The sequence below is a fragment of the Callithrix jacchus genome, chromosome 11 (genome assembly GCF_049354715.1).
Source record: "Callithrix jacchus isolate 240 chromosome 11, calJac240_pri, whole genome shotgun sequence".
NCBI classification, from domain to species: Eukaryota; Metazoa; Chordata; class Mammalia; order Primates; family Cebidae; genus Callithrix; species Callithrix jacchus.
Genome location: NC_133512.1, coordinates 15781640 through 15807567, shown reverse-complemented (window position 1 = coordinate 15807567; position 25928 = coordinate 15781640). Strand labels below are relative to the sequence as shown.

Sequence of the window (25928 nt, the reverse complement as noted above, 5' to 3'; positions counted from 1 at the left end):
GTTTTCGGGGTACGTGTAGGTTTGTTACATGGGTAAATTATGTGTTGCTGAGGTTTGCTATATGAACCATCACATCACCCAGGTAGTGAGCATAGGGCCCAATAGATAGTTTTTCAACCCCTTTTCCCCCTTCTCCCTCCCCCCAATAGTCCCACTCTAATGTCTACTGTTCCATCACTGATCATTAGAGAAATGCAAGTCAAAAGCATAAGGGGATTCCATCTCACACTAGTCAGAAAGGCTATTATTAAAAAGTAAAAAAATAAAAGATGTTTGTGAGATTGCAGAAAAAGGGAACATTTATACACTGTTGGTGGGAATGTAAATTAGTTCAGTCACCGTGGAAAGCAGTGTGTAGATTTCTCAAAGAAATCTACCATTCAGCCTGGCTGCAGTTCTTCAGTGAGGCCACAGCTGCTGTCCCACCACCGTCTCCACCACCTTCTTTGTCTCCATTTCCAGTTACCTCTCTCCCTGCTTCCTCTTCATACCTTCAGAAAGGATGATAGTTCTTCTATCTACAGTTTTTAAGAAGTCATGGCAGAAACAAAAACTATCTGGGTTTTATTTTTTAAAGTAGATTTTAGAAATTACTAACAGATGATAACATCAATCCTGGAAGAATTCTGATCATGGATTATCCAAAGATTATGTGTAAGCCCTTGAAGAGAAAGAAAATTGCTGGTAACCATGTTGATACAGTCATGATCTATGAGCCATGTCAACATAAAGTCATTTTCTTTTTTCTTTTTTTTTTTTTTTGAAACGGAGTTTCACTGTTATTACCCAGGCTGGAGTACAATGGTGCGATCTCGGCTCACTGCAACCTCCACCTCCTGGGTTCAGGCAATTCTCCTGCCTCAGCCTCCTGAGTAGCTGGGATTACAGGTATGCGCCACCATGCCCAGCTAATTTTTTGTATTTTTAGTAGAGATGGGGTTTCACTATGTTGACCAGGATGGTCTCGATCTCTTGACCTCGTGATCCACCTGCCTCAGCCTCCCAAAGTGCTGGGATTACAGGCGTGAGCCACCGCGCCCAGCCCAAGTCATTTTCTTTTAACGGCGAAATTATTGGCTAATACATTACCATTATCTTGGCTAATACATTACCAAGACATCCCAAACAGACATGTTGCATCTGATTTAAGAGCCCAAACAAATAAATAGGTGGTAGGTGATATCTTCCTATGTCATGGTAATCTTTCTGCACTAACGACTTGGACGAAAATATAAAAAATACTCTCGTCTTTTGGTGATTGATGAACTTGAGAGAAACAAATGATATTTTGCAAATTAAAGTATCAGAATTTGATATTAAAAAACACCTTGAAAGAATATCTAATTAACCAAAACAGCATGGTACTTGTACAAAAACAGACACATAGACCAATGGAACTAATAGAAAATAGAGAGCCCAGAAATAAGGCCATATACCTGTAACTATCTGATCTTTAACAACCCTGACAAAAAGAAGCAATGGGGAAAGCATTCCCTAGTTAATAAACAATGGTGCTGGGATAACTGGCTAGCAATGCGCAGAAGATTGAAATAGGAATCCTTCCTTATGCTATACAAAAATCAACTCAAGATGGGCTAAAGATTTAAATGTAAAATCCAAAACTATAAAACTCTGGAAGACAACCTAGGTAACACTATTCTGAACATAGAAATGGGCAAGGATTTCATGATGAAGTAGCCAGAAGCAATCCCAAGAAAAGGAAACACTGAAAAATGGGATGTAATTAAACAAAAAAGCTTATGCACAGCAAAAGAAACTATCAATAAACAACCTACACAATGGGAGATTTTGCAAACTACGCATCTGACAAAAGTATCCATAAGTAACTTTTTTAAAAATTACAAGAAAAAAACAAACAACCCCATTAAAAAGTGGGCAAAGGACATTAACAGACACTTTTCAAAGGAAAACATACAACCAGCCAACAAGCACATGAAAAAAGTCTCAATTCTACTGATCATTAGAGACATGAAATCTAAACCACAGTGAGATGCCATCTCACGCCAATTAGAATGACTATTATCAAAAAGTCAAAGAAGCAACAAATTTCTGGCGAGGCTGCAGAGAAAAGGGAATATTTACACATTCCTACTGAGAATGTAAATTAGTTCAACCACTGTGGAAACCAACAGTGTGGCAAATCCTTAAAGAACTAAAAAGAGAACTACCGTATGCCCCACCAATCCCATAACAAGGTGTATACCCAAAGGAGTATAAATCATTCTACCATAAAGATCCTATACACATGTGTGTTTATTGCAGCACTGTTCACAATGGCAAAGACACAAAATCAACCTAAATGCCCATTAAGGGCAGACTGGATAAAGAAAATGTGGTACATGTTCACCATGGAATACTATGCAGCCATAAAAAGAACAAGATCATGTCCTTGGGAGGGACACGGTTGGAGCTGGAGGCCGTTACTCTCAGCAAACTAATGCAGGAACAGAAACCAAACACCACATGTTCTCACTCATAAGATGGAGCTAAATCATGAGAACACATGGATACAAAGAGGGGAACAAAGCACACTGGGGCCTACTTGAGGGTGGACAGTGCGAGGAGGGAGAGGATCAGAAAAAATAACTATTGGATACTAGGCTTAGTACCTCGTGATGAAATCATTTGTACTACAAACTACCCCCTAACATGAGTTTACCTATGTAACAAACCTGCACATGCACTCCTAAGCTGAAAATTAAAATATACATATAGCCAAAACTAGCAAGAAGTATTTTTTACAGAGATCTATGCCAATTGGGGAATAAAGGTTTAAAAATATTTGTGTAAGTGCAAGTAGGAGAAGAGGAAACCCATCTGCAAGCAGTAATTTCCTTAGAACTATTAATTGATAATAAATTGAAGCAATGACGTCATGTGTGGAATAATAACAGTTTGAGTTCAAAGACCTGGGTTTGATTTCAGGCCCTCGCCCAGCCGTGACTTTCACAGCACCACATTCATCTGTGAAAGAAGAGAAATGCCCAGGGAGGGAATGGTTAAACGAGACACAAATGCCCTTAGCACAATATTCATTTCTCAGGATTCCTAATGAGCAAATAAGGTAATGTGGATTTCATAAGCCTAAGGAAGGCTAGTTTGACTTAATGGAAGGAGAGCAGCTGGAATTTCACTTCATTCTGGTGCATGTTTAATGGGAACCTACCACATTTACTGAGAATACTCTAGTAGAAAAACAAATCAAAGAAGAGAAAAGTCCTACTCTAAGAGCACCAGAGAATGAGATGGCGGTAGATGGGTGTGTGCACTTTATTCCAGGCACCATGGATTACAAGGACCATAAAAGCCCCAACCTCATGATGTGGTGACAGAGCCAGATGAGCAGCCTAAGGCCTAGGAAGGGCTCTTGCTAGAATGAGACACAGCACACGACAGATAGTGTCTTCCAGGAAACTTCGGGCCAGACTGCTCCTCATGATCCCAGAAACCCATAACTCTAGTCACACATCAATTACTTTTTGTCTTCAGAGAAAGAAAGAAACAAACAAACAAACACAATGAGCAGATTTTGACCAGTATCTGCTCCGAAATAAGTTTCACCAAGAACTATCTGTTGGAGCTTTTCAGGAAACAAACTTCATGTACTAAAACAAATGGAATGTGTAATGTTTCCAAACTACTGAGAGAAAACTCTCCCTCTCCACAAATTATGCCTGGCAGCTCTGCCAATGAAGCAACAGACAGAACCAGGCCACAGGACCTGCCCCAAGTGAGATAAGAAAATTTGACTAGATTCACCAAACTCAATCATTTCTGCTCAAAAGAAACAGGGGAAAAAATTCAGAATACCTTCCCATCTGAAGGAGCCTCCCAGAAGAGATCAGAACTTTCTGGGCATGCCGTCTCCCTTCCTCCTTGGTTTGTGGAGCAGGGAGAATAAATCCACTGAGAACTGTGAAAAAATAGTCATCTTCCAAGCAAAAGATAAAGGTCCTCTGAACACTGCCCAATTGTTTAGCACAGAAAATAAAGGGTCTGAAGACAGACTTTTTGATTGCTTTTTCAATCTATTTGAGTCCTGATACTTTGATCTCATTGTTACTTTTAGAAGAATAATAATTTGGCCCAACACAAGGAAAGAAGTCATTGTTGATTTGAACATGTGCCTAAAACATAGGAACACAGCATGAAGTGGATGGGTGCTTCACAGGGCAGGTGGACAGGATCCAAGCTCAGGACAGAAGGCTGGGCTAGGACAGGCTCCAGGGTCCAGCAAGCCCCTGTGATTTGTGGTTTTAATTGGGTGATGCTGATATTAGAGAATAGAGCTCTGCAAGAAAAAGAAACTTCCCATAGGGGGATGCTCACAGCAGGTTTTCTGCGGCCAGGGAAGAGGGCAGGAAAGAAAAATGAGATGGTATCAACGCATCTGCTGCCTTTGCCTCCTTGTGCTCATTCCTGTCTTTAGTCTTTTGATAGGAATGTCCCCAGCTCTGTGACTCTCACATAGGTCTTCATAAGCTCATCATCATTCCAGTCTGACATCCATCTTCACCAATTCAGGGAGGCTTTCAGGGACCACCTGTCCTCATTGCTGTGTTCTGTGTGCGTCACAGAATGTTCGGGTCTCTTAACATGGACCATCGTTTGTCTGCAAATTTACTGTGTCATCCCCCATAGATCACTGGTTCCTTTGGAGCACTGGCTTTGAACCCAAATTGTTGGGACTGTACCTAAAACATCAGAACATCCTGAGTGAATAAATGAAGAAATGAATGAACTAAGATTTCTGCAATTCTGCCAGGGCTTTAGCACCACTGAAAAGTATTCCCTGCAGGCCACCAACAGCCTGGACCAAGAATCTGATGTGATTATTTGTAAACTGACTAAAGCTATGGTAGAGAAGCCCAGGAAGAAAGATAGGAAAAGGATACTAGAAATAATATGGTGCTGCTGAAAACCTGACAATCTAGAAAAAAAACAAGTATCCAAAGTTTCACCTCCTATGTGCATCATAGAACTTGCTGGTCTCTTAACACTGACCATCAGTGCAAACCTAACCTAACATAAACTCCTTACCTAGGATCTGCAGATACATGTGCATTTATATACTTAACCATCAAAGCAAATAATCTCACTACTTATTTGAAATGCAAGAATGCGATTTTTTAAATAGTCCTCCCAATTACTTAACTGCCCAGCTGTATAGGCGATCATAATGATTCATACTGACAAAGAGGTAGAGGAAGATTCAGAGTACAAAAAAAACCGCAGCAGAATCATCTACACAAGACAATATCACATTATCACAGGAGCCTTCTCTGCGCACAGCCCTCCCATGATAGAACAGCAGTGACACCTAGTGGCCACTTGCTTCATCAGGCAGCGGTCATCAAAAATAGATGAGCCCAAACCCAAAATGTATCATAAAACTTGGAATTGACTGAGAACCATGGCACGTGTATACCTATGTAACAATCCTGCACGTTCTGCACATGTACCCCAGAACTTAAAGTATAATACTTAAATAAATAAAATGAAATCAACTTTGAATTTGAAAGGGACCCCAGAAGCTAGCTAATCTGACCCTGGTCTTAAAGCATTCCCAGGTAGCTACTCAAATTACTCCAGCCGCTGCTTCTGTCCCCTCTTCCACATTTCAATAACTAAGGATTTTAAGCCAAAAATAATCACTGTTCTCTATAAGGCAGTACGCAAGGTGGGGAGAGAAAATTTCAGCACTGCCCACTGCCTTTTTTTTTTTTTTTTTTGGCTCTTGCATGTTTACTAAGCTGAATTTGACATTTTTCCTTGAAGATAAATACTAAGTGCCTTATTATAAGTAACTTGGTGACACTGTTATTTGAATTTTGGGTTCCCAGCTTCTAATCTCTTTTTTAATTTAGATTAATTTATTGATTCTTCATTAGTCTACCCATCAAGTATGCAATAAGCCTCCAATTAACCAGAATTGACATGAAATTAAACCTGTGTTGGGGCCCAGTTGATGGTCAATTGCAATATTCACTTATGAGTCAGTTTCACAGTTACTACTTCTGGAAGGTTCTCTGTACAGGAAGGTGAAACCCCAACTAGAAGTACTGAAACTTGTCTTAGAAAAGCTCCTGCTAGGGATCCAGGTGATATCTGCTGCGGACAACATGAAACGTCCCTGTTCCCCTTTTCAGAGATAAACGATACTCCATGCGGCCAGTATGTGTTACACGTCCTTGGGGTGTTGCAATCACTCTTTGATTGTTTTATCACATTTTTCAGCCTGGAGATGATAGAGCCTGCCATTACTCATTTGCTTTCAAGGCAAATCACTACAGTAGCATACAGTCAGACTGTGCCCAGTCACCCTCCAATCAGAGGAAGTCATAGTTGATTCTTAGATATTTTTAGCTGTTCTTGGTTTTGGGCATTTTGAGAATTTTGCAACACCTACTGAACCAAGCAGAGACCCCCCCCAGCCCCGCCCCAGGTATCATACATCAGGGCTGGAAATCACCAGAACAAATAATTGCCAACTTTGTTCCTTCTAACCCCAAATAAAGAAAATATTATGGAATTTAAAACCCTCAGATTTTGGCATGGGACAAGGACACCTCCTTCCTTGTTCTCGTTTCCTTTCTGCCTCCAGCTGTATCATTCGTGCAGCAACCCACTTCACTAGCCAAAGGAGAGGAAGGGAAGAGGAAGAAAGGACAACACGATGCCAGTAACTTCAGGCTAAGTAAGGCTCCTGGCATGAGCAAAACAGACAAGAACAGCACCGCACCTTGGAGTGCGAAACGTTTGCTTCTAGAATGCTGTGAATAGTCTCCTCCGAGATGGGGATGGAAGAGCGAAGCTCTGCAGTCAGCCTGGTGATGTTCTTCATTAGATCTTTTACTTTTACATCTGCAAAGTAAGGAAAACAATAAAATTTTATAATAAGTGTTTAAATAATTACTAACTGCTAAAACAAAATTTGACATTACAACCTGGCTAAGATAGTTTCTTTCACTCCATTCAGCCCATAAATCACTAAATAAAGTCACATCTTACACCCCCGGGAGTAACTTAAATAATTTATACTACAATAAACCAAAATGTCAGGTTCCGTAATATTTTCTGGTTACTGGTCTACTGTCGCTAAGGCCCATAGCCTTAAGAATATTTATTTAGAAAGAGCTTCTTTTGGCCAGGTGCAGTGGCTCACACCTGTAATCCCAGCACTTTGGGAGGACGAGGCAGGCAGATCATGAGGTCAGTAGTTCAAGACCAGCCTGACCAACGTGGTGAAACCCCATCTCTACTAAAAATACAAAAAATCAGCTGGGTGTGGTGGCACATGCCTGTAATCCCAGCTACTCAGGAGGCTGAGGAAGGAGAATTGCTTGAACAGGAGGCCAAGATCGCACCACTGCACTCCAGCCTGAGTGACAGAGCAAGACTCCATCTCAACAAAAAAAAAAAGAAAAAGAAAAGAAAGCTTCTTCTAAGAGAATAGTGACCAAGTGTTAAAGGAAACTCACTTCTAGATATGCATCTATTCATCTCACTTTTTTAACAAGAGAGAAATCATTTAAGGATTTGCCAGAATTCTTCAGATATGGCATGTTGATGCTACAAGGAGCTTCATAAATTGATAGATTGAACAGCCAAAAAACAGAGACAAACAGACATCAACTGCTTGTCCACGGAGGCAAGATCAGAGCAAAATCCAGACCACAGAAGCTTCTCTTTGTTCCCCTGCTTCAGTATGGTACCCTAGGATTTCAGGACTTCCTTTATAAGTGCCAGATACATCAGACCAGCCAAGTTCTAAATGATTATGTATCACATATAGCATAAATTTTCTGTTGTATGTTTTATCTTAATAATATATTTTCATGAGAAACTAAATTTAATTTTTAATCGAGCAAACTTGGAAAACCACATACTTACTCTCAGTTACTGTGAAATTGCTTAGAAAAGTCATGATGGGATTCCCTGATGACCAAGTTTCCTCCAGGCTTTTGGCCAACCTAAAATGGCAGAAAATTAAAGCTAAATTAGGCAAGATAAAACATCAGAAACAATGTTGGAATGATTAACACTGCTTCAGCTCCCAGGAGATGAGCTGGATAACAAGATCACATTTCCATAAAGTTCCTCCAACAATTAGACACACGTGTCTCCCGACACCATCTGTATGTGAATATCCATTAATACTGCCCACACTCCAGTATTTCTTTCTCTGAGCTCCTGCCAAGCGAGATGAACCAAGGGAATGATGATGCCTGATAAATGGCTTTTCACAACTGTGAAAAGAATAGGTAAGATACATCATGGAATGTATGAGAAATTAAGATAGCCGGGGTAAGATGAACATCATCCTTTCAGTGAAAAAGTCATTTGCAGAATTCAAAGTTCCTCATTTCCCCTTCTGGTGCTTTGCACTTTTAGAACACTGAGCAAAATTAATCAAACATGAAGGTAATTTGAAAAATGTTTGCCTGCTCATACAGAACTTTACTTATTTGTTTGTTTATTTATTTATTTATGAGACAGGCCCTTTACCTGTCAACCGGACTGGAGTGCAGTAGCACAATCATCACTCACTGCAGCCTTGAACTCCTGGGGTCAAGCGATTCTCCTGTCTCAGCTTCCTATGTGTTTGGGACCACAAATGCACAGTACCACATCCTACTAAATGTTTTTTGCTACTTCTATTTTTTAGAAACAGGGTCTTGCTATGTTACCCAGGTTGGTCTCAAATTCCTAGCCTCAAGCTGTTCTGTCACCTCAGCCTCCCAGTAGATAGGATTACAGGCATTTGCCACCAAATGTAGAGGGTTACATTTTTATATCTAATATCTCGATTGCCAATAAAGTTAGCCTTCTGATTAATACTGCTGTTATATTTTACCACTCAAAAACTGTCATGGAAAACTTTAATGTTTGGAGAACACATACTAATATGTACATTAAGAGTATGTTGTGCAGACTACTGTCTGAAGTTCACATTTTAAAAGTGCTAGACATCTTCTGTATGAGTGGAAGTTCTGGAGAGGGCATGAAAGAATATTAGAGCGTACATGTGCAAGCGCTGCTCTATGGTCTCCAGCCTCAGCTGGCATGCACAGTCCTGTTCAGTGGCATTCTCCAAGCTGCTTTTGAAGTTTTCCAAGGTGTTAGAAAGATTCTTGCTAAGACTTTCACAACTTAGCTGATTGGGCGAGGACCATATCTTTTCAATCTCCTAGAAAACATAGCAATGATAGAGGTGAAAAACACACATACTTGTTTCTATTACATGCATTGTAACATTTTAGTTTATTCTCATTAGTCTCAGGAAACACCAGGAACAAGCAATTATGTCAGTCATTTATGAGCATTGCAGAGTAGTAGAAAGAGCCCTTGGCTGTGGAAATACAGAAGCCCAGATTTTACTACTGGTTCTGCTGTTAGCCAGCCAGGCAAGACAGCGTGTTCTTCAACATATAGCAGAGAACATGCAATTCTCCATGGCCTGGTTCCTTTCTTCCTGAAGCTCTATTTCTTTCTAAGAAGACACATAACGCAATGGAGAAAAACAAATAACTCAATGTAAAAAATGGTCAAAAAACCTGAACAGACACTAATCCAAAGAAGACATAACAATGGCAAGCAGTTAAAAGAAAAGGTGCTCAACTTCGCTAATCACCAGGAAAATGCAAATCAACCACAATGAGATATTATCTCATACCTGTTATGATGGTTATTATCAAAAAGACAAGAAATAACAAGTGTTGGTGGGGTGTGCAGGGAAGGGAACCCTTGTGCCCTGTTGGTGCAAATGTAAATCAGTACAGCCATTATGGAAAACAGTATGAAAATTCCTCAAACTTAAAAATGGAGCTACCATATGATCCAGAAATCCCACTTCTGGGTATAAATCCAAAGAAAATAAAATTATGTCCCAAAGAGATATTTACATTATTCACAACAGCCAAAATACAGAATCAGCCTAAATATTTATAAAGAGATGAACAAATAAAGAAAATGTGATGTTATATACAATAAAATATTATTCAGCCATAAAAGGAAATTATGCCATTGGCAGCAGCACAGATGAACCCCGAAGGTATGCTAAGTGAAGTAAGGCAGCCACAGAAAGAAAACTACTGCACGATCTCATTTACATGTAGAGTCAAACTTTCTAAGAGTCAAACCCATAGAAACAAAGCATAGAATGGTGGTTACGCAGGATGAACGTGAGAGGAATGCAGAGGATGGTCAAAGGGTATGAAGTTATAGTTAGGTAGAATGAAAACATCTAGAGAATTAACATACAGCATGAGAATTATAGTTGCCAATATTGTATTACATATTGGAAATCTGCTAAGAAAGTAGAATTTAGGTGCTTTTAACACACACACACAACACCCAAAGATAACTCTGAGAGGACAGATATGTTAATTTGTTTGTAGTAATCATTTCACTTTGTATATGTTTATCAAACCATCATGTTGTACACTTAAAATATATACTATTAAAAATAAATATGAAAATATTAAAAATTAAAGAAAATTTAGGCTTTACAAAATTCACAGCCCCAAGCCCAATGATTAGAAATTGTATGTGGTTATTCATATGTGAAGTGAATAAAACCTGGATTTGTCCTACTCTGAAGGTCAGCAGTGTAGCCTGGAAGTCTCCCGTCCTCCCCACTGCAGGTGGAGAAGCTCCTAAGACTCTGGGGAACACCTGGAAAGACCTCAGAAGTAGGTCCCCACTCTCTGCATCTACAGCCCCCACTAAGATTTCATGGACATCTTACCAGTATCTTCCTAGAAACAATCAGTTTTTTTAAAAGACCAATCATTTTGCCAAAAAAAAAAAAAACCCTTTTAGAATCATACCTATTAATTGAAAAAATGCAAAACACTTACCATATGTGGAATTAAATGACAAATATAGGTAATTTAAAATTTAAAACAACCTGAAAAACAGGACACATATATAAAATCTATGTCTATAAAAATACCCATGAATCTATACATTCCCTAGACACAGCTATTTTACCATAAATAGTTTATTTTACATTATCAGAATTTATTTGCTTCATCACATTTTATTTATATTACCATATTCTCACTATTAGAAGCATAGTTCCAGGTTATACCAATTATGGGAAGGTATTATATGTAGGTCAACACTTAGATAATATTTCTGTTGAAATAAAACTTTAAATATTTTTTTCAAAGCCACTGTCAAGTTTCTCTTGAAAAGGAAAATCATGAATCATTCAAGTGACCACAGGGAGCTAGCAAATATATGTTCCAAGGAAAGTTAAATGTGAAGACTGCTGAAAAGTCAAGGTTGGGTGCTGAGCTCAGGCTACTACCCTAAGATGAGGCCCCCGGCACAGCTGAGGTAGATTTATTTGGGGGTGAAGACTTCTCAGGGACTGATGGACATTAACCCATGATCAGAGCACTCATGCCACTGTCACCACCACCTCAACCAAACCCCAGCATCTCACTGTGTGGGGGAACTAAACCAACCAATAGATTATTACAAAGCATGCAACTTTTTAACTCTGTCATTCATTTTATAAGTTTCGTTTTCTCCCAAGTGATTTGGGAGTGGAACTTGAACAGAAATCCTATAGGACTATTTATTCATTCATTCAAAAAATATTTATGGAGCAATAGCCAAATGCCAACCCTAGGCTAGGTACCGGACTGAGAGTTTTGTGAACACAGAAGACAAAACTTCTGCCTCCATGAGGTTCCCACCCCAGTGCAGGAACACTACCAACAGAGAGCTGTAGGGGCAAACTGGTCGAATGTCACATGACCTGGAGGAAAATAAGGTGGGGGTGGGGGCAGTGCTGGAGGTACAAGAGGGAGGTGTACAACCCTCCTTAGCATCATCAGGGAAGCACACTGCAGGTGAGGGGGCAGATTGTGCAAAGGTCCTGAGGTGGTTACAAAGGAGCCAGTTAGGTGGAGAAGAGAGTGCTGGGAAGGGCAGGTGAAGGGATGGGCCACCCAGACAGCAGTACCTAGCAGTGGCCTCTCTTAGAAATCTGACATTTATTCTAAATAAGACTGGAAGACACTGGGCACTCTCAGCAACGGAATGACATGATCTGTTGATGTTTTGGAAGGATCACTCTGGCAACTGTGTTGGGGATTGAGGCAAGGGGAGGAGGAAGGGAGAGTTGGCTTGGATCTGGGAGGTGCTGGGGAGGTGGTGGAACATAGCCAGATCATGGAAACATTTGGAAGGTAGAAGGGAGAGTTTTCTAACAGAAAAAAATAAAAAGGACTAAACAAGTATGCCAAGGTTGTTGTCCCTGGCATCAGAGGGAAAGAACACCGGGGAAGGGAAAAATTACACGGAAAGATGAAGAGGTTTTTTTTTTCAGATGAGTACAGCTGAGGGGCCTGTATGACATCTGAGCAGGGGCACAACTTAACACATGAGGATGAAGGTCAGGTGAGTTGTTGGCTGGAGAAGGAAATTTGGGAGTTGTCAGGAAGTAATTAAGATTTTTAGGTTGCAAAGGAATCTGGATATGATTTCCTAGCACGTGAGCATAGACTGAGAAGAGAAAAGGTCTGGAGACAGCCTGGGTCCTTCTGCCACATAGAGGAGCCAGGTGTGGAGATGGAGACAGTCAGCCGAGGATGCAAGAGGAGCCCAGGGAAGGTCGCAGGAGCTGAGTGACGTGGGGATTGGCATGGATGAGTCTGTTTCAATGCCGGGCTCAGACGCCAGAGGTGAGGAGTAAGACTCCACATATGGAGGTTGAGGGGCTGGGCAGTTGGAGAGGTGTCTGCTGTCTGTGTTAGCCACACAAGGCCAATCTGGTTCAACTTTTACATAACAAAGTTGTGAGTTGTTTTTCAGTTGCCATGGACCCTCAGGTCCCCAATGAACCAGTGTGCAACCACAGAGGGAGGCCGAGTGCTCAGACTGGGGAGTGGGGACTGAATGAAGAAGAGGACACTGCATGGCAGGATGCAGGATCCAATTGGATTGAGCTCTGGCATCACCCACGGCAGGATCCAGTCAATCAGATCCTCATTACACTATGTTTATAAAGCCTCACCCAGTCCCCAGCTTGGAGGCACTTCTTTGGGAACCATCCCTGGTGTTCTCCTTACTCGTTACAAGTAATAACATCCCATTACTAAATCCTCCTTGGTTGTGGTCATTGGGTTGGTACCCGCCAAGCAACGGAACCCATGTATTGTGTGGTAACACCCCAAGGGGTCTCAGAGAGTGGTCAGCTCAAGCCAGTCTCTCCATTTTCTGTCATCTGGCAGGACTCAAGGGCACAGACTTCTTTCCTTTCTTCACTTAAGTTTCCACTACCTGCTCTATCTGCGGAGACAGAGCCCTCCTCCAGCCTTCCCTCACCCACTGTCCCTCATGTGCACAGACCCCATTTATTGTCTGAATGTAACCACAGCAAAGCAAAGCAGAAAGGAAAAGGAGGGCAGCAAACTCAGGCAGAGCATCTGCAAGGCAGAGAGATGCCTAGGTCCAGTCTCAAAACTCCAAGCTACATGTACATTTCTAATAACAGTCATAGAAGCCCTTGGACTTTCAAACTCTGCTTTTTTTTTTTTCCTGAGCATGAAGCTCTAACCTTCCCCAGTTCTTTCACCAAGCATTTCACAGGCTTGATATTCTCCTTCCTCCAAAGAGATCCCTTTTTGTAGCATACCAATGCACAGATACAACTAGGTCAGAACAATAGACATAAGTGAGTATTCACTTAGGGGCCAGCTCACTCCTGAGAACATAGATCGAATCAAACCCATTGCATGGGGGCTCTGCCATGGAGTATTCCCTCATAGCAAAAAACGTCTTGTTTATAATTTATAACTGCATCCAAATTAATATTTATTCAATGCATTTATAATATTCCTGCTGTGGATGTTATGCTTAAATTTAACAAAATAATAATTTTGACATAGAAAGGATTATAGAGTAGAAAAGTGCATTCTACCCCAGTATCAAGGACTGCTAGAAGAAAAATTCCAAGTTTCTTCAGCACAGGTGTTCCAGGCTCCAGGTAAGGAGAAACATCTAGCACAAAGGTAGAGATTGACATTTATCAGGCTGTACTTTTGCCTTGGAAAAGGCAGCACCTATCGGACTCTTCTTTTCTGGCTAGATCAGGCCTGGAATCCATCAACAGTGGATAAGTGTACACAGGTAGACCCAAAGGTCTAGATCTGGGGAGGCAGTAGGAAGCCCCCACCCAACCTGAAATTCCAGCTGCATTCTCCGACTCAGCGTATCCCAGGAGATACAGTGGGCACTTGCTGCTGTTTTTGAAATTTAATTTCTGCTGCCCATTCATCTCCTTATTGCCACTTTCTACTGTTTGGAACAAAAAGTGTGGAAGAGAGTAAGGAGTTGACAGCCCTGAACTTTTGTCTTGTCAATTCAATCAACTAAAACGTTCTCTTTCAATGGTTATTCCATGTTGCTACTGAGAAAACTGTACGTTAAAATATTTATTTAGATATTGAAAACTAGCAAATGGCATTGTGCTCTTTGCCCATCTCTGTTGGGCACTTCGTATCCCACAGCCTGAAAAAGATTTATATTTCTAAAAGTCTCACATACTTGAAGACTTGAACCACGGACCCATCCTAAAAGCTCTGCATCCTGAGATAAGCAACATACTATTTTTGTCATTAAAGACAGGAACTTCTGCTTTTTATCAACAGTAACTCAACTGTTACCAGCCAGACTTGTTGGTAATCATATAGAAATTTGAACTATAAATACAGTCTTTGAGTCCATTGCTTTGAAAGTTGGAGTCTCTTGACTATTTTATTAACGTAACCTTCACTCAACACTAAAAAACTTTCTGTGAGGGGCTGGGCACAGTTGTTCACACCTGTAATCCCAGCACTTTGGGAGACTGAGGCAGTCAGACCATGAGGTCAGGAGTTTGAGACCAGCCTGGCCAATATAGTGAAACCCTGTCTCTACTAAAAATAGAAAAAATTAGCGGGGCATGGTGGTGGGCACCTGTAATCCCAGCTACTCGGGAGGCCAAGGCAGGATAATTGCTTACACCCAGGAGGCGGAGGTTGCAGTGAGCCACTGCACTCCAGCCAGGGCAGCAATACAAGACTCCACCTCAAAAGAAAAATTATTGTCTGTGAGGCTTTTTCCTGTATCCACATTTAATACCTTAAAAGGATCGGCACAACCTGGAAATAAGAATTTGATGTTCTAAGTAAATCCATGTGAGTATGACCAACCACTGGGGCTGTAAAGTCAGTCATCGCTAGGGAACACTCAGGGCTTTCAGCTGACATGCACCACTCCTCCAAAGGCCACGGGACATTGATTAGGGATTAGCAGCTCTCACTCCTTCCCGACACTTCCCCAAGGCATGGCATTCTACACCCTTGCCATGCTGTGAGAGTCTGGCATGACTATCTCTCATCTCTCGGGCATCATCTACTTCTCTGCTTTCTGTGATAATCTCACGCTCACAGACACACGCATCACAAAAGCAAGAAACAACCTTCAGAACCAGACCTAGAAGAAACACAGATCTTTGCTGCCTTATTTGAAAGACATCACCATTGTCCAAGCTTCTCAGGGAGATCAGGCCTGTCTATGGGCCAGGGGTCTTTAATTCCAGGATAAGGGAGTGGGCTCCAAATAACAGTCACATTCTCTGACTCAGCTGTAGTTGGAGACCCTGCATGGGAGCCTACTGGGCATGTGTCCAACTTAACAAAAAGAAAACTGCTATGCTGGTTCCCACTCGGCCATCAATTTTTGGTACTAGCCAGTGTATTCGATTAGTTAGAGCCAGTACTGAGCTGGTAAATATTTAGAAACTAACACTCCGGAAAAAAAAAAAATCTGATTTGTAGCACTTGCCAATTTCCATGGTGTGAATGGTCCCACATAGCCTAGTGCAAGCTGTCACCATAACATCACTAAACATAGAGCTGGGAAGAACTGCACTTAGCACAAGACTACATAGTCTTTCTGTCATGTGGATACAACAGGAGCAAATCATCGCAGGAAGACAGATAACAGTAAAAATACTAACATAATTAGGAAGTCATGAATCTTGGGTAATTATTGCTGTGTTTCTAACATGATTTATTTCATCATAAGTTGGTATAATTTATTTATAATGATGATATCTATGTTTTAACAACCAGCTTGCAAAATTCCTGAAAATTTAACAATCAACTCTCACAACACAGTGCCACTCAACCCCAGCACAACACTGGGAGAGGCCAAGAGGGAGGAAGGGTGAGCTGTCATTCTGCACCCCCAACTTCCAACAAGACTGTGTGTGACACAGTTGCTGTAGTTATAAGAACCAAGCCACAAGCTTTGAATAACTTGACTGCCTTGTAAGGGCCAATAGTGATGAAAGTGAAATTCTCTGAAATATAAAAGGCACAAACCTGGAAATGGCCCTGCGCCAAAGTGACTCCTTGCATAGCAGATAAAATGAGATGCCTTATCCCACCTTGCTTGCAGCTCAGAGTAGCACACAAAATGTCCTTGGTCCAGGAAGAGTTTTCTGCCAGAGGAAACACACAGAGAAGTACTTAGTAGACAGTCCTCTCCTGAACTAGCTACTCTCACAAATCACATTTTAAAGATTCAAAATGATACAAATTCCTAAACATTTCTTAAATCATCAAGATGAACATTCAGATGATGAGGGCAAAGCTGTGCCTTTTGAGTTCCAAATTTAATAAAATAAAGATTTTGTTTTTCTCGGCCTAATTGATTTTGTAGATATTAATTTCCTCTACCTCCCCAAACTGGCTCCTTTCCTTGTATCCCCTATAGGTGGGGTACCCATTCACTACAGTTTGCCCAGGACAGACTTGCTTTCTACCTATTGTTCTTAGGTGGTTATGAACAGTGCCCCAGGTTGAAGGATGAATAGCACACTGTCTATTTGTGGTCTTCTCCATGCCCAACGCCTCTCAAGTCACTTCCTGGAAGCCAGTCATGACTTTCCTCCCCCTGGTCCTCACAGCCAACCAACCTCCCCATCTGCTCAGCGTGATCTCCCCAATGGCTCTGCATCCGTGCCTCTGTCCAGCACCCAAAGATAACACCCAGGAAACTGCTATGCTCTTAACAGTCCCACCACCTCACCCTTCCAATCTGCCTTATGCTCTGGGCCACCAGGCTCTTCCTCAAAGGAGATCCCCCATTACAGAAATCTGCCCAAAGGCTATATGCTACTTCCAAATTCTTTCCACAGCCTCAGGTGCCTCCACCTCCCTGCATTCATGCCCTATATCCCTCCTGTCTCAAGGCCATCAGATACAAGGCACCACTTCTCTCTTCCTGAACCTACCTATCTTTTAGAGCTCCGCCTCCACACACCCACCTTTCCCAGGCTGAGCAGAGTCCCTCCGCTCCCTGCTGCGCAGATGCCTGTGTGCTCACCTCCCTACGTGGTTGCCCACTGCCCAATAAATCCATCTGCACAAGACCCGCCATGAGGGACTTTGCTTATCACTGCCTTCCTGCCATTGTGCATCTAGTACAGGGCTTCATACCTCCTAGATGCTTCTCCATGACAGAAAATAAAATACATTTTTATAAGAAATAAAATATTTTTAATTAGAAAAAAAATGTTATCCTGACTCTTAAATTGTTTCTCAAAAGTCCTTCAGAAAAACAGTTCTGGCATATTACTAAGTGAACGACGCCCATCTGCAAAGGCTACATATTATATAATTTCAACTACATATTAACTAATGATGTGCTGGAAAAGACAAAACTGTGGAAACAGTGAAAAGATCAGTGGTGGCCAGGGGCTAGAGGGGAGGGAGGGATGAATGGGCAGAGCACAGAGGGTTTTTCAGGCAGTAAAACCCTATGTGTGATACTATAACGGTGAATACATGTCATTACATGCTTGTCATAACCCATAGAATGCACAAGACCAATAAAGAACCCCATACTGTGGACTCAGAATGATGCTGTGTCAGTGTGGGTTCATCAGTTATAACAAATGTGCCACTCTGTGGGGAATATTGATCATAAGGGAGGCTATGGTGGGCAAGGGATTATGTGGGAAATCCCTGCACCTTCCATTCAAAATTACTGTGAATGCAAAACTACTGTAAAATATAAAATGTATTAATTAATAAAAGTTTTCAGTCATATAAAATGCAGAGTAGATACGATATGCCCAAAGTTGTGCAATCCCCCTAGATGCCTTATTTGTTTTTCTTTGCTCATTCATCTTCTTTTACCAATTTTGAAGACAAGTATCTTTATTATAGAAAATGTAAAATGTGTCTCTTAGGTAATCTCTTATTAAAATTTGAAATGAAGGTAGCGAAGTGTTGTTAAACATGACAGCACTTATCTTTAAGCATGAATGTATCCTTTGCTTTGGGGAAGACACAACAATGTATTTATAAGTTATGATGTTCAAACCTAAAAGAGCAGAGAATGCACCCTGAAAAAGCTGACATAACGTGGCATTAGGCAAGCTGTGAGCTGTGTCAGCCCCTTGCTTCCTCAATGTAAAATGACAACGTGGAGTAGACAGTGACCTGCCCAGCATTCCTGCAAAGTTAGGTCAGAGACGATATGATCATGGGACATAGTCCTGGGCTGTCAGGCCATCTGATCTCCATCTGCCTCACAGCTGACATGTCTTGAGGCCTGCCCTCAAAGGCACCACCCTCAAGGACAGTTGACAACTGTCTTGACACTAACAAGAGATGGTTTTGAGCCTTGGCTCCTCCAACTTCCCCAGGTACCCTTTCTCCACTTCTCACTGCCTCTTCAGATCCCTGGCTCCAGCCCTTCCTACCTGCTATGGCCCTCTGCATGGCTCTGAGGACACTTTCAGACCCACTCAGGCTTTCCAGCTCTGTCAGTACTCTGTGGACTCCTTCCCGTTCCTCCTTCCAACCCCATGGACCCTCTCGGGTCTCTTCAACTGAAAATGGGCTCTGATTTCTTCACTCTAAAACCCTGGGAAACTCACTCTCACCCTCTTGGCCTCAACTCATCACTTAGGGAAACTAGAAGATTAAAGCAGCTGCCCACTGAGGTTCCTTCTGCTGCATGAGCTCTCTTGCAATTGTGCTTGGTATTTTTAAAGCATTAGATCAGGAGGAAAAAAGTGACAACTATCCTCCTGGCGAATACGGAACTCAACTCTGTGACATGACAAAAATCTAGAGCATTTTCAACAACAAAAATAATAACAGATCTGACTGTTCTTCCCTTCATATGGTGGGAGGGGAGGAGCTATTTGCCCATATTGGTCAATTCCACCCCACCCCTCCAGCTTTATGGGATCTGTCACTGCCCTCCAATTCTACAGGATGGAGTAACAGTTCAATAAGGACAGTGGGGTGGCAGTTTAAATGTTAGTTATGCTTGTGTTTCCTCTAAATGAAATATAAAAATTAAAAATTAATTTTCTGTTACTAATGTGATCTCAAGTATGCTATATTAATTTAGCAGCTGCAATACAGAATGGCAAAATAAATATAAATTTTCATGCATTAATGAATGTGTAATTCATTTAAAAACCATTACGTTAGCTGACTGTGAAATGTCAAAATAATTATGTCTTCAAACATGGCTAAATTCAATATGCCAGATAGGCATTAAAGAACGAAGAAGTTTGATTTGAATTTTACCTGAGCACAGTTCCACATGCTGAAATTATGCACTGACCATCCTAATTTATACTCACATTGTAATGCTTTACTGCTTTCTATTTGACAACACAAAGCAATATTCCTAATCACCAATGTTCATAACATAGAATTGGAAATACAGATTATCTTAAAAGAAAAAAACTCGTGCAAAACCCCTATACAGCAGTTGGGGTTTCATTTTTAAATCAGGCTTGTCCCACTTCTCCCTCTGTTTCTTACTCCTTTTCCATGTTTCTTAGGCCAAATGACCAATCAATTCTTTGGTTCAAATAATGATTTGTCTTACAAAAAGGAGGTGAGTGAACAGATTAGAGCTAACCCTGTGATAGACAGTTCCCAAATTACCAATTTTCACTTATACACTAGCTTTGTAAGCTGAGAAGTAGTTTTCCCAGTGGCGTGTAGGGAGATGCATCTTCAACTTGCAGGACTGGGAAACTGGCATGTGCAAGGAGTCTCCTAAGGGCAAGTCCCCATGGAAGTGACTCATTTTATTTAATCCTCTCAAATAGGTTAAAATAGGGGTTATCCCATTTTTTGTTCAAGGCTCACAGAGATTCAGTAATTACCCCGTCACTCAGTGTGAATAGAGAAACTCAGCCTGTTCAATATCAAAGTGCCTGCTTCTTCGATTACACCACGTCTCACAACATCACTTGTGGTAACAGTCATCTTTGACCCTGCCCTTGAAGACATTTGGGGCAATAAAGCCTTACCAGACATGACTGTGCATAACCCTAAGTGGCCCGTCATGACAGCAAGGAGACAGCCTGCAGACCACGATCCCCAGCATACTAGCCTGAAGCCCATCAGTGGTTGTGTAGAACTCAAGCAGTGACAAGTACCCAACCCGGTGCCAGCCCTCATGCATTGACCTATCCAATCATTCTATACATATTGATTGAATACCTATCATGTCTATGTGAGGATGTTTTCTAAACCCTGCGGAGATAAACAGTAAACATGGCAGACACACATCCTCACCATGCAAGTCTCACCTGAAATGTCCCCACCCAGAGTTGCACCCCCAAGGTCTTCTCCTCTCCTCCACCTCTCACTCTCACCCTCCTGGCAATACTTTAGCTTCTCTCTAGCACTTACCAGTATCAGAATTTATCTTCTTAGAGTTGCTTTTGAAAAATGGATTTGACATGCTAGTTCTGCCCAAGGCTCACTTCTCCTCCATTTCTCTCCCCAATAGATGCTGGTCCATAGTCCTGGCTCACAGACTCAGTGGCCCACACCCACCAGTTAACCATCCCAGGGTCAGTGCCCCTTCCTCTCTGACAGTGGATCTTGGGAGTACGTCCAATGTGCCTCCTCCTTGGTAAACCAGAGTCTTCTCTCTACAACATCTTCCCCAGGCTCTCAAGGTTTTCCCAGAGCATGCCGACAGCCCACCCAGTACCTCTCACTGCTGAGCACTCCCACACGAATAGATTTCACATTTAGGAATTCCCATGAACCATGACATAAGTATAGAAGGGCTCCTGTGGAGCACTTGTTATATGAGCAGCCCACCTGCAACAATGGTGAGCACACGCAGGACCATCATCTTCACTTTCTGCAGCATCTCCATGGCTTCTGAGGGCTTCACAGACTGCTGGAAAACTTCACACATCTCAACAACACTTAGAAAAAAATGCACAATAGCATGAAAGGGTAAAAATGTACAATCCATGTGCATTTATACTGTGTAGGCTGAGTCATAACACACATATAAGAACCATCTTCTCTGCATAATCATATTTTCTTCATAGGAACATAAAAAAAACACAGATAACACAGTCTGGACCTTCAGAGAACTTTAAGTCTCCTGAATTAGTTCAAAGCATCAATTTTGTGGCCAGTAAGCTTAACATTTGCTTTTCTTTCTTATTTTGATCCATTCTTTTGAAATGCAAAGGTAAATGTTGAAAGGGTGTCAAAATATGACAATATGCAGAGCTAAGGTGTAAACTTTCTCTGTGGATAACTGAAAATTTTCAAATAAAATCTGAAATTGGTGGAGAATGGGGTTGCCAGGCAGCTCAAAAGAAAATTCAGAGCAGAGAGCTAAAGTCAAGCACGGTATAGCTGGGGATCAGAGCACTAAAGTCAAACAGAATATAGTTTGGGATCAGAAGCAAGGAGGAGATGAGGCAGGATGCTCTGAAAACCAGCAGTCAAATTCCAAGGTAGCAATAGTTATTTGTGCCAGCAGCTACCTGTTTCACCAAGTAAAGACATCTTCCAACTCATAAAACATGACTGGATTCAAGACATGGCTCTGTAGTAACAGAACCAATGGAAAATAAGTCAGCTTGCCTGGCAAAGGAACCAGGTTGACATGGCATCTCCAAGCTCCATGTGACACTGAGAGGGAGGCAGGGAGAAACAGAGACCAGGGACCACCCTAACAGTACTGTCACCCACAGAAAGGCTAGGTAGGGACAGTTGCAGCATCTCAAGGACTCTGCACACCAAGAAGCACAGGGTCTCCAACTTAAGGCAATAGACTGCTTCCAGGGCATGATGGCTAGCAAGACTGGAGATTTTAAGAACAGGTTTCCATTGACAACATTCAGGGATGGGAGGGCACAGTCCCACAATATACAGGCACAGTCTTCAGGTCCTCATGAATGTAGAATAGTCACATGTTCATCATCAGGACAGCACACAGTGGTAAGAGCCATTACAGGGGGCTAAGGCCATGTGAGCCCAGACAGAATAGGTCAAGGAAAACTTTCCAGAGGAAATAACACTTAATCTACAATCATAATATAACAATTTGCTAGTAATCTCAATAAAAATAATCCAAGAGTAAAACAGGATTGAACATGTGGATCCGATGAGCCAAGGGGCGGGGAGTCCAGGGCCAGCCCTAGTGGAGCTCACACAGGATCTGGAGGTAAGCCCCACTCAGATGATCTCTCACTTTTCTCCTTTCCTCTTGCTCTGATTAGATCCACCCCCGGCTTGAAGTTAGATCTACCATGTGAGGTTTAGCAGAATGGAAAGAGGGTAGAAGCCAGCAGCTGCCTGGCCCTTTCCTGTGGTTAGCTACAACTGGAAGCATAATATTCTGTGAAGCAAGCAGCTTCATGTTCCTGCATATACACTTAATCGTAGGACATCTGGCTGCCAGAGGAAATGAATAGAAAAATTGTTTATGCAGCTAGTCTTGGGACAAGTGAATAGAATTGAGGTTGTTACTTCTGAGAATAAAATAACTTACTTCTGAAATATTTTTGAATAAATTCTAATTATATTCGAATGTCAAATAATGAGTCAAATAAGAATGACTGGACCTGAATTGCTCTATGTTGAAGCCAACTTAAGAATGTAAAGAAAGTTGAAGTCAAGAACTACTTACCCTTGTTCAGTGCAATTCCTGCATGGTTCTACTTTATAGTTACTGCAGTAGGGAAAAAAAAAACAAAGTGAATTAGGCTTTTTATTACCTTTGATCTGTCAGTGGGATTTGCTGCCAGTATTTAGTCAATACAAATAATCCTCTCGGGTATTTCTCAAAACAGGAAAGTGGTTTGAAACTATAAGGAAAGTCAATCATCTTTTTCTTGGTTCTCTCTTCTTTTTCTGCTGTGACATTCTTTCCGGTGGTTGCTTTAATAAAAATCTCAAAAAGTGGCTGAAACAAAGTTCTTGCGGAAGTTGTCCATTCAGAGTTGTTAAACAGAAGCCCTCTTCTCCAGAGACCTATTCTACTTAAAACATTATGGATTGCTTTTGCAAGTTGATGACGAGTTATATTCTGAATCAAAGGTTTGCCAAAATATAAACTTTTACTCAAATCACCTTCACAGTCACTTTTAATTCCACTGGAGGCCTCTAATACTGTTTCTATGGTTTTCAAAAGGTTATTTGGATGCTGAGTAAATGTCATCAACAGATCAGAAATGCTCCGATTATCCTTCTTTAAGTTTTTCCAAAGAGCTTCTAAGGTGAGACTGATCACCGTTTTCAAGCAAGACCCTATTTCTATGCTGTTTTGTGATAGTAATTCATCCAAAAAAGGGATCACTTCATGAATTATTTCCCATTTCATATCTTGAAGGCCACTATGAGTGGAAATTGGATTAGAGTATAAGAAGTCCATTTGGTTGGTGAAGTTATTTATAGGAACTAAGCAACCCAGAATTTCTTCTATTAAATTGATAGAATCCAAAGAAAATGTTTGAGTCTCATTGTTAAATGCTACCACAAGACTCTTCACATCTTCCAAGTTGACTTTCACAGTTGTTAAAAATTCAGCAATTTCTTCCAAAATATCAGAAAAGTCCTTAGATTTGTTCATATATGAGAGTATGCTAGGTGACATACTGAAAATATCAGAGTTTGGTGATACATTACGTTTGACTCCAATCATTTCAAAGGCCAAATCAGGAAATGGTGCCAACAAATCATTTATCTTTTCAAATGTGAAATGATCAATTTTTTTCAAAGTAGCTACTTCTTTCACAAGATGTTGAACACTTTGTTGCATGATGACATAGAGAGTGTCAAAGAAGGTCACGGTGTCCGTGGTATTGGAGATAAAATGAGTTTTAAAAACTGTGGCCATCATCCCCGAAACTTTCCTGGCCAGCTTAAGAAGTTTCACAATGGAGTCAACTGATGTGGCATGATCTCTCAGGTCAGCACTGTCATTCAGCAGCATGACCAGAGTCCCAGACATTTCTAAGAGGGGTTCTGGGACACGACTTTCTTCATCAACTCTTGAAATAGCACCAAGTAATCTCGTAGCAATTTCTAATGTTGCTCTGTTTCTTAAAGGGAATGAATTATTTATAAAGAAAAGCAAATGAGTTAGATTAGCAAGTATAACTTCTTGGAGGGCGGGATAAAATGCATACAAGTCCTTATTAGGAGAGTTTAGAATTGTATCCAGAAGTCTTGCCATCTCTGTTGAACATTCTCTTATAAGGTGAAGAGCTGACCTAAGATCTTCATTGAGTTTGAACAGGTCCTCAGACTTATTCACATGGAAAAACAACTGACTCACCACTGTGAAAAAGTCTATATTATTTTCAATCTTATTTTTAATTGAAGTTTCCCTGAGAAGGGTATTAAATAAATCTTGCATAAACTTCAGTCCTTGATGACTATCAAAATAAAATTCTTGATTGTTTAATATAAATGAACTTTTTATTAGGTGATATATAGTCTCCTTCAAACTTGAAAAAATGTTCATCAATCTGTCTTCTTTCATCAGGGTAAGAAATTGATCCAGTTTCAGAATTTCTAGAATTTTATCTTTGGGGACAAAACTGTAAATATATATATACACATATATACTTTTAATTTTCTGTTTAATATATCAATAGTGGAAATATTAAAGTATATAGTGATTTTTATAATTTATTTTATAATAGCATCATAAGAGAGGATAATACTGAGCAAAGATGACATGCTAAAATAATTTCAGATGAAACTCAGTATTTTGTTCCTAAATAATGAAAAGGGTGAGGAATTTCATGAACAAATTCTATTACAGTTTTTTGAATGTGGCAACTTAAAAAGGCACATTCCTTTGCTTACAAAAAGGTTACATGTCTTTTACTTAGAAAAAAAGGTAAAATGACTAGAAAGTGATTCTTGATGTAAGAAATAAGTCTGAAAAATGGTTAGCATATTTATATTTTTCTGAGCTTTAGGAGTACCAGGAAGTTACTTAGACCAATGTATCAACATAACTAGGCTGAATAACAGCCTTCAAAGTCCCTTTCTTGTAAGTTTCTCATCTGGGTGGGCTACAGGGGAGATTCCCTCATGAGAGATGGAGGATAGGTGGTAGTTATAGTCATTTTGTAATATAAATACATCTTCTCCCAGCTACTCAATCGAACACTAATCTAGGTGTTGCTAGAAAGAGATTTTACAGATGGAGTTATAGTCCCTGATCAGTTAATTTTAAATTAGTCAGAAGGGATATCGTTCTGAGTGGGCCAGGAAAACTCTAAAAGAGGGCATAGGACCTCTCTAACTTAGAGGCACAAAACTACAGTTGGATATTAATAGTCAGTGTCTCTCCCTTCCCCTGTTCTTCCTTCCTGACCACCTGAGGACAAGGGGCTTCCACTCATGCCCACAGTGCCCCCTGCCTACTGTGGCCCTCCCTTCCTGGCAGTCGGCCCTACTGATTGCAGGCTTGTTTAGTCAGCCCCAAAACTGTGTAAGCTGATCTCCTTGGATTAAATTCTTTGATGGAGGCCGGGCGCGGTGGCTCACGCCTATAATCCCAGCACTTTGGGAGGCCGAGGTGGG

The 25928-nt window shown here is 41.0% G+C and overlaps 1 protein-coding gene across 4 annotated transcripts in view; it reads right to left on the bottom strand.

Moving 5' to 3' along the window:
• Window positions 1–25928, bottom strand: part of ABCA13 (ATP binding cassette subfamily A member 13) — a 446251-nt gene that overhangs the window by 325236 nt on the left and 95087 nt on the right. For 3 of the 4 annotated variants that reach the window (XM_078342412.1, XM_035253370.3, XM_035253371.3), the window contains 6 exons: window positions 23017–23058; window positions 21183–21292; window positions 16410–16528; window positions 9048–9211; window positions 7915–7994; window positions 6764–6885 (listed from right to left, as the gene is read on the bottom strand). In XM_078342412.1, the coding sequence (XP_078198538.1) occupies window positions 6764–6885; window positions 7915–7994; window positions 9048–9211; window positions 16410–16528; window positions 21183–21292; window positions 23017–23058 (637 nt within the window). Of the gene's footprint in view, window positions 1–6763; window positions 6886–7914; window positions 7995–9047; window positions 9212–16409; window positions 16529–21182; window positions 21293–23016; window positions 23059–23104; window positions 24932–25928 lie in introns of all 4 variants that reach the window. The other variant, XM_035253372.3, reaches the window with a different exon arrangement.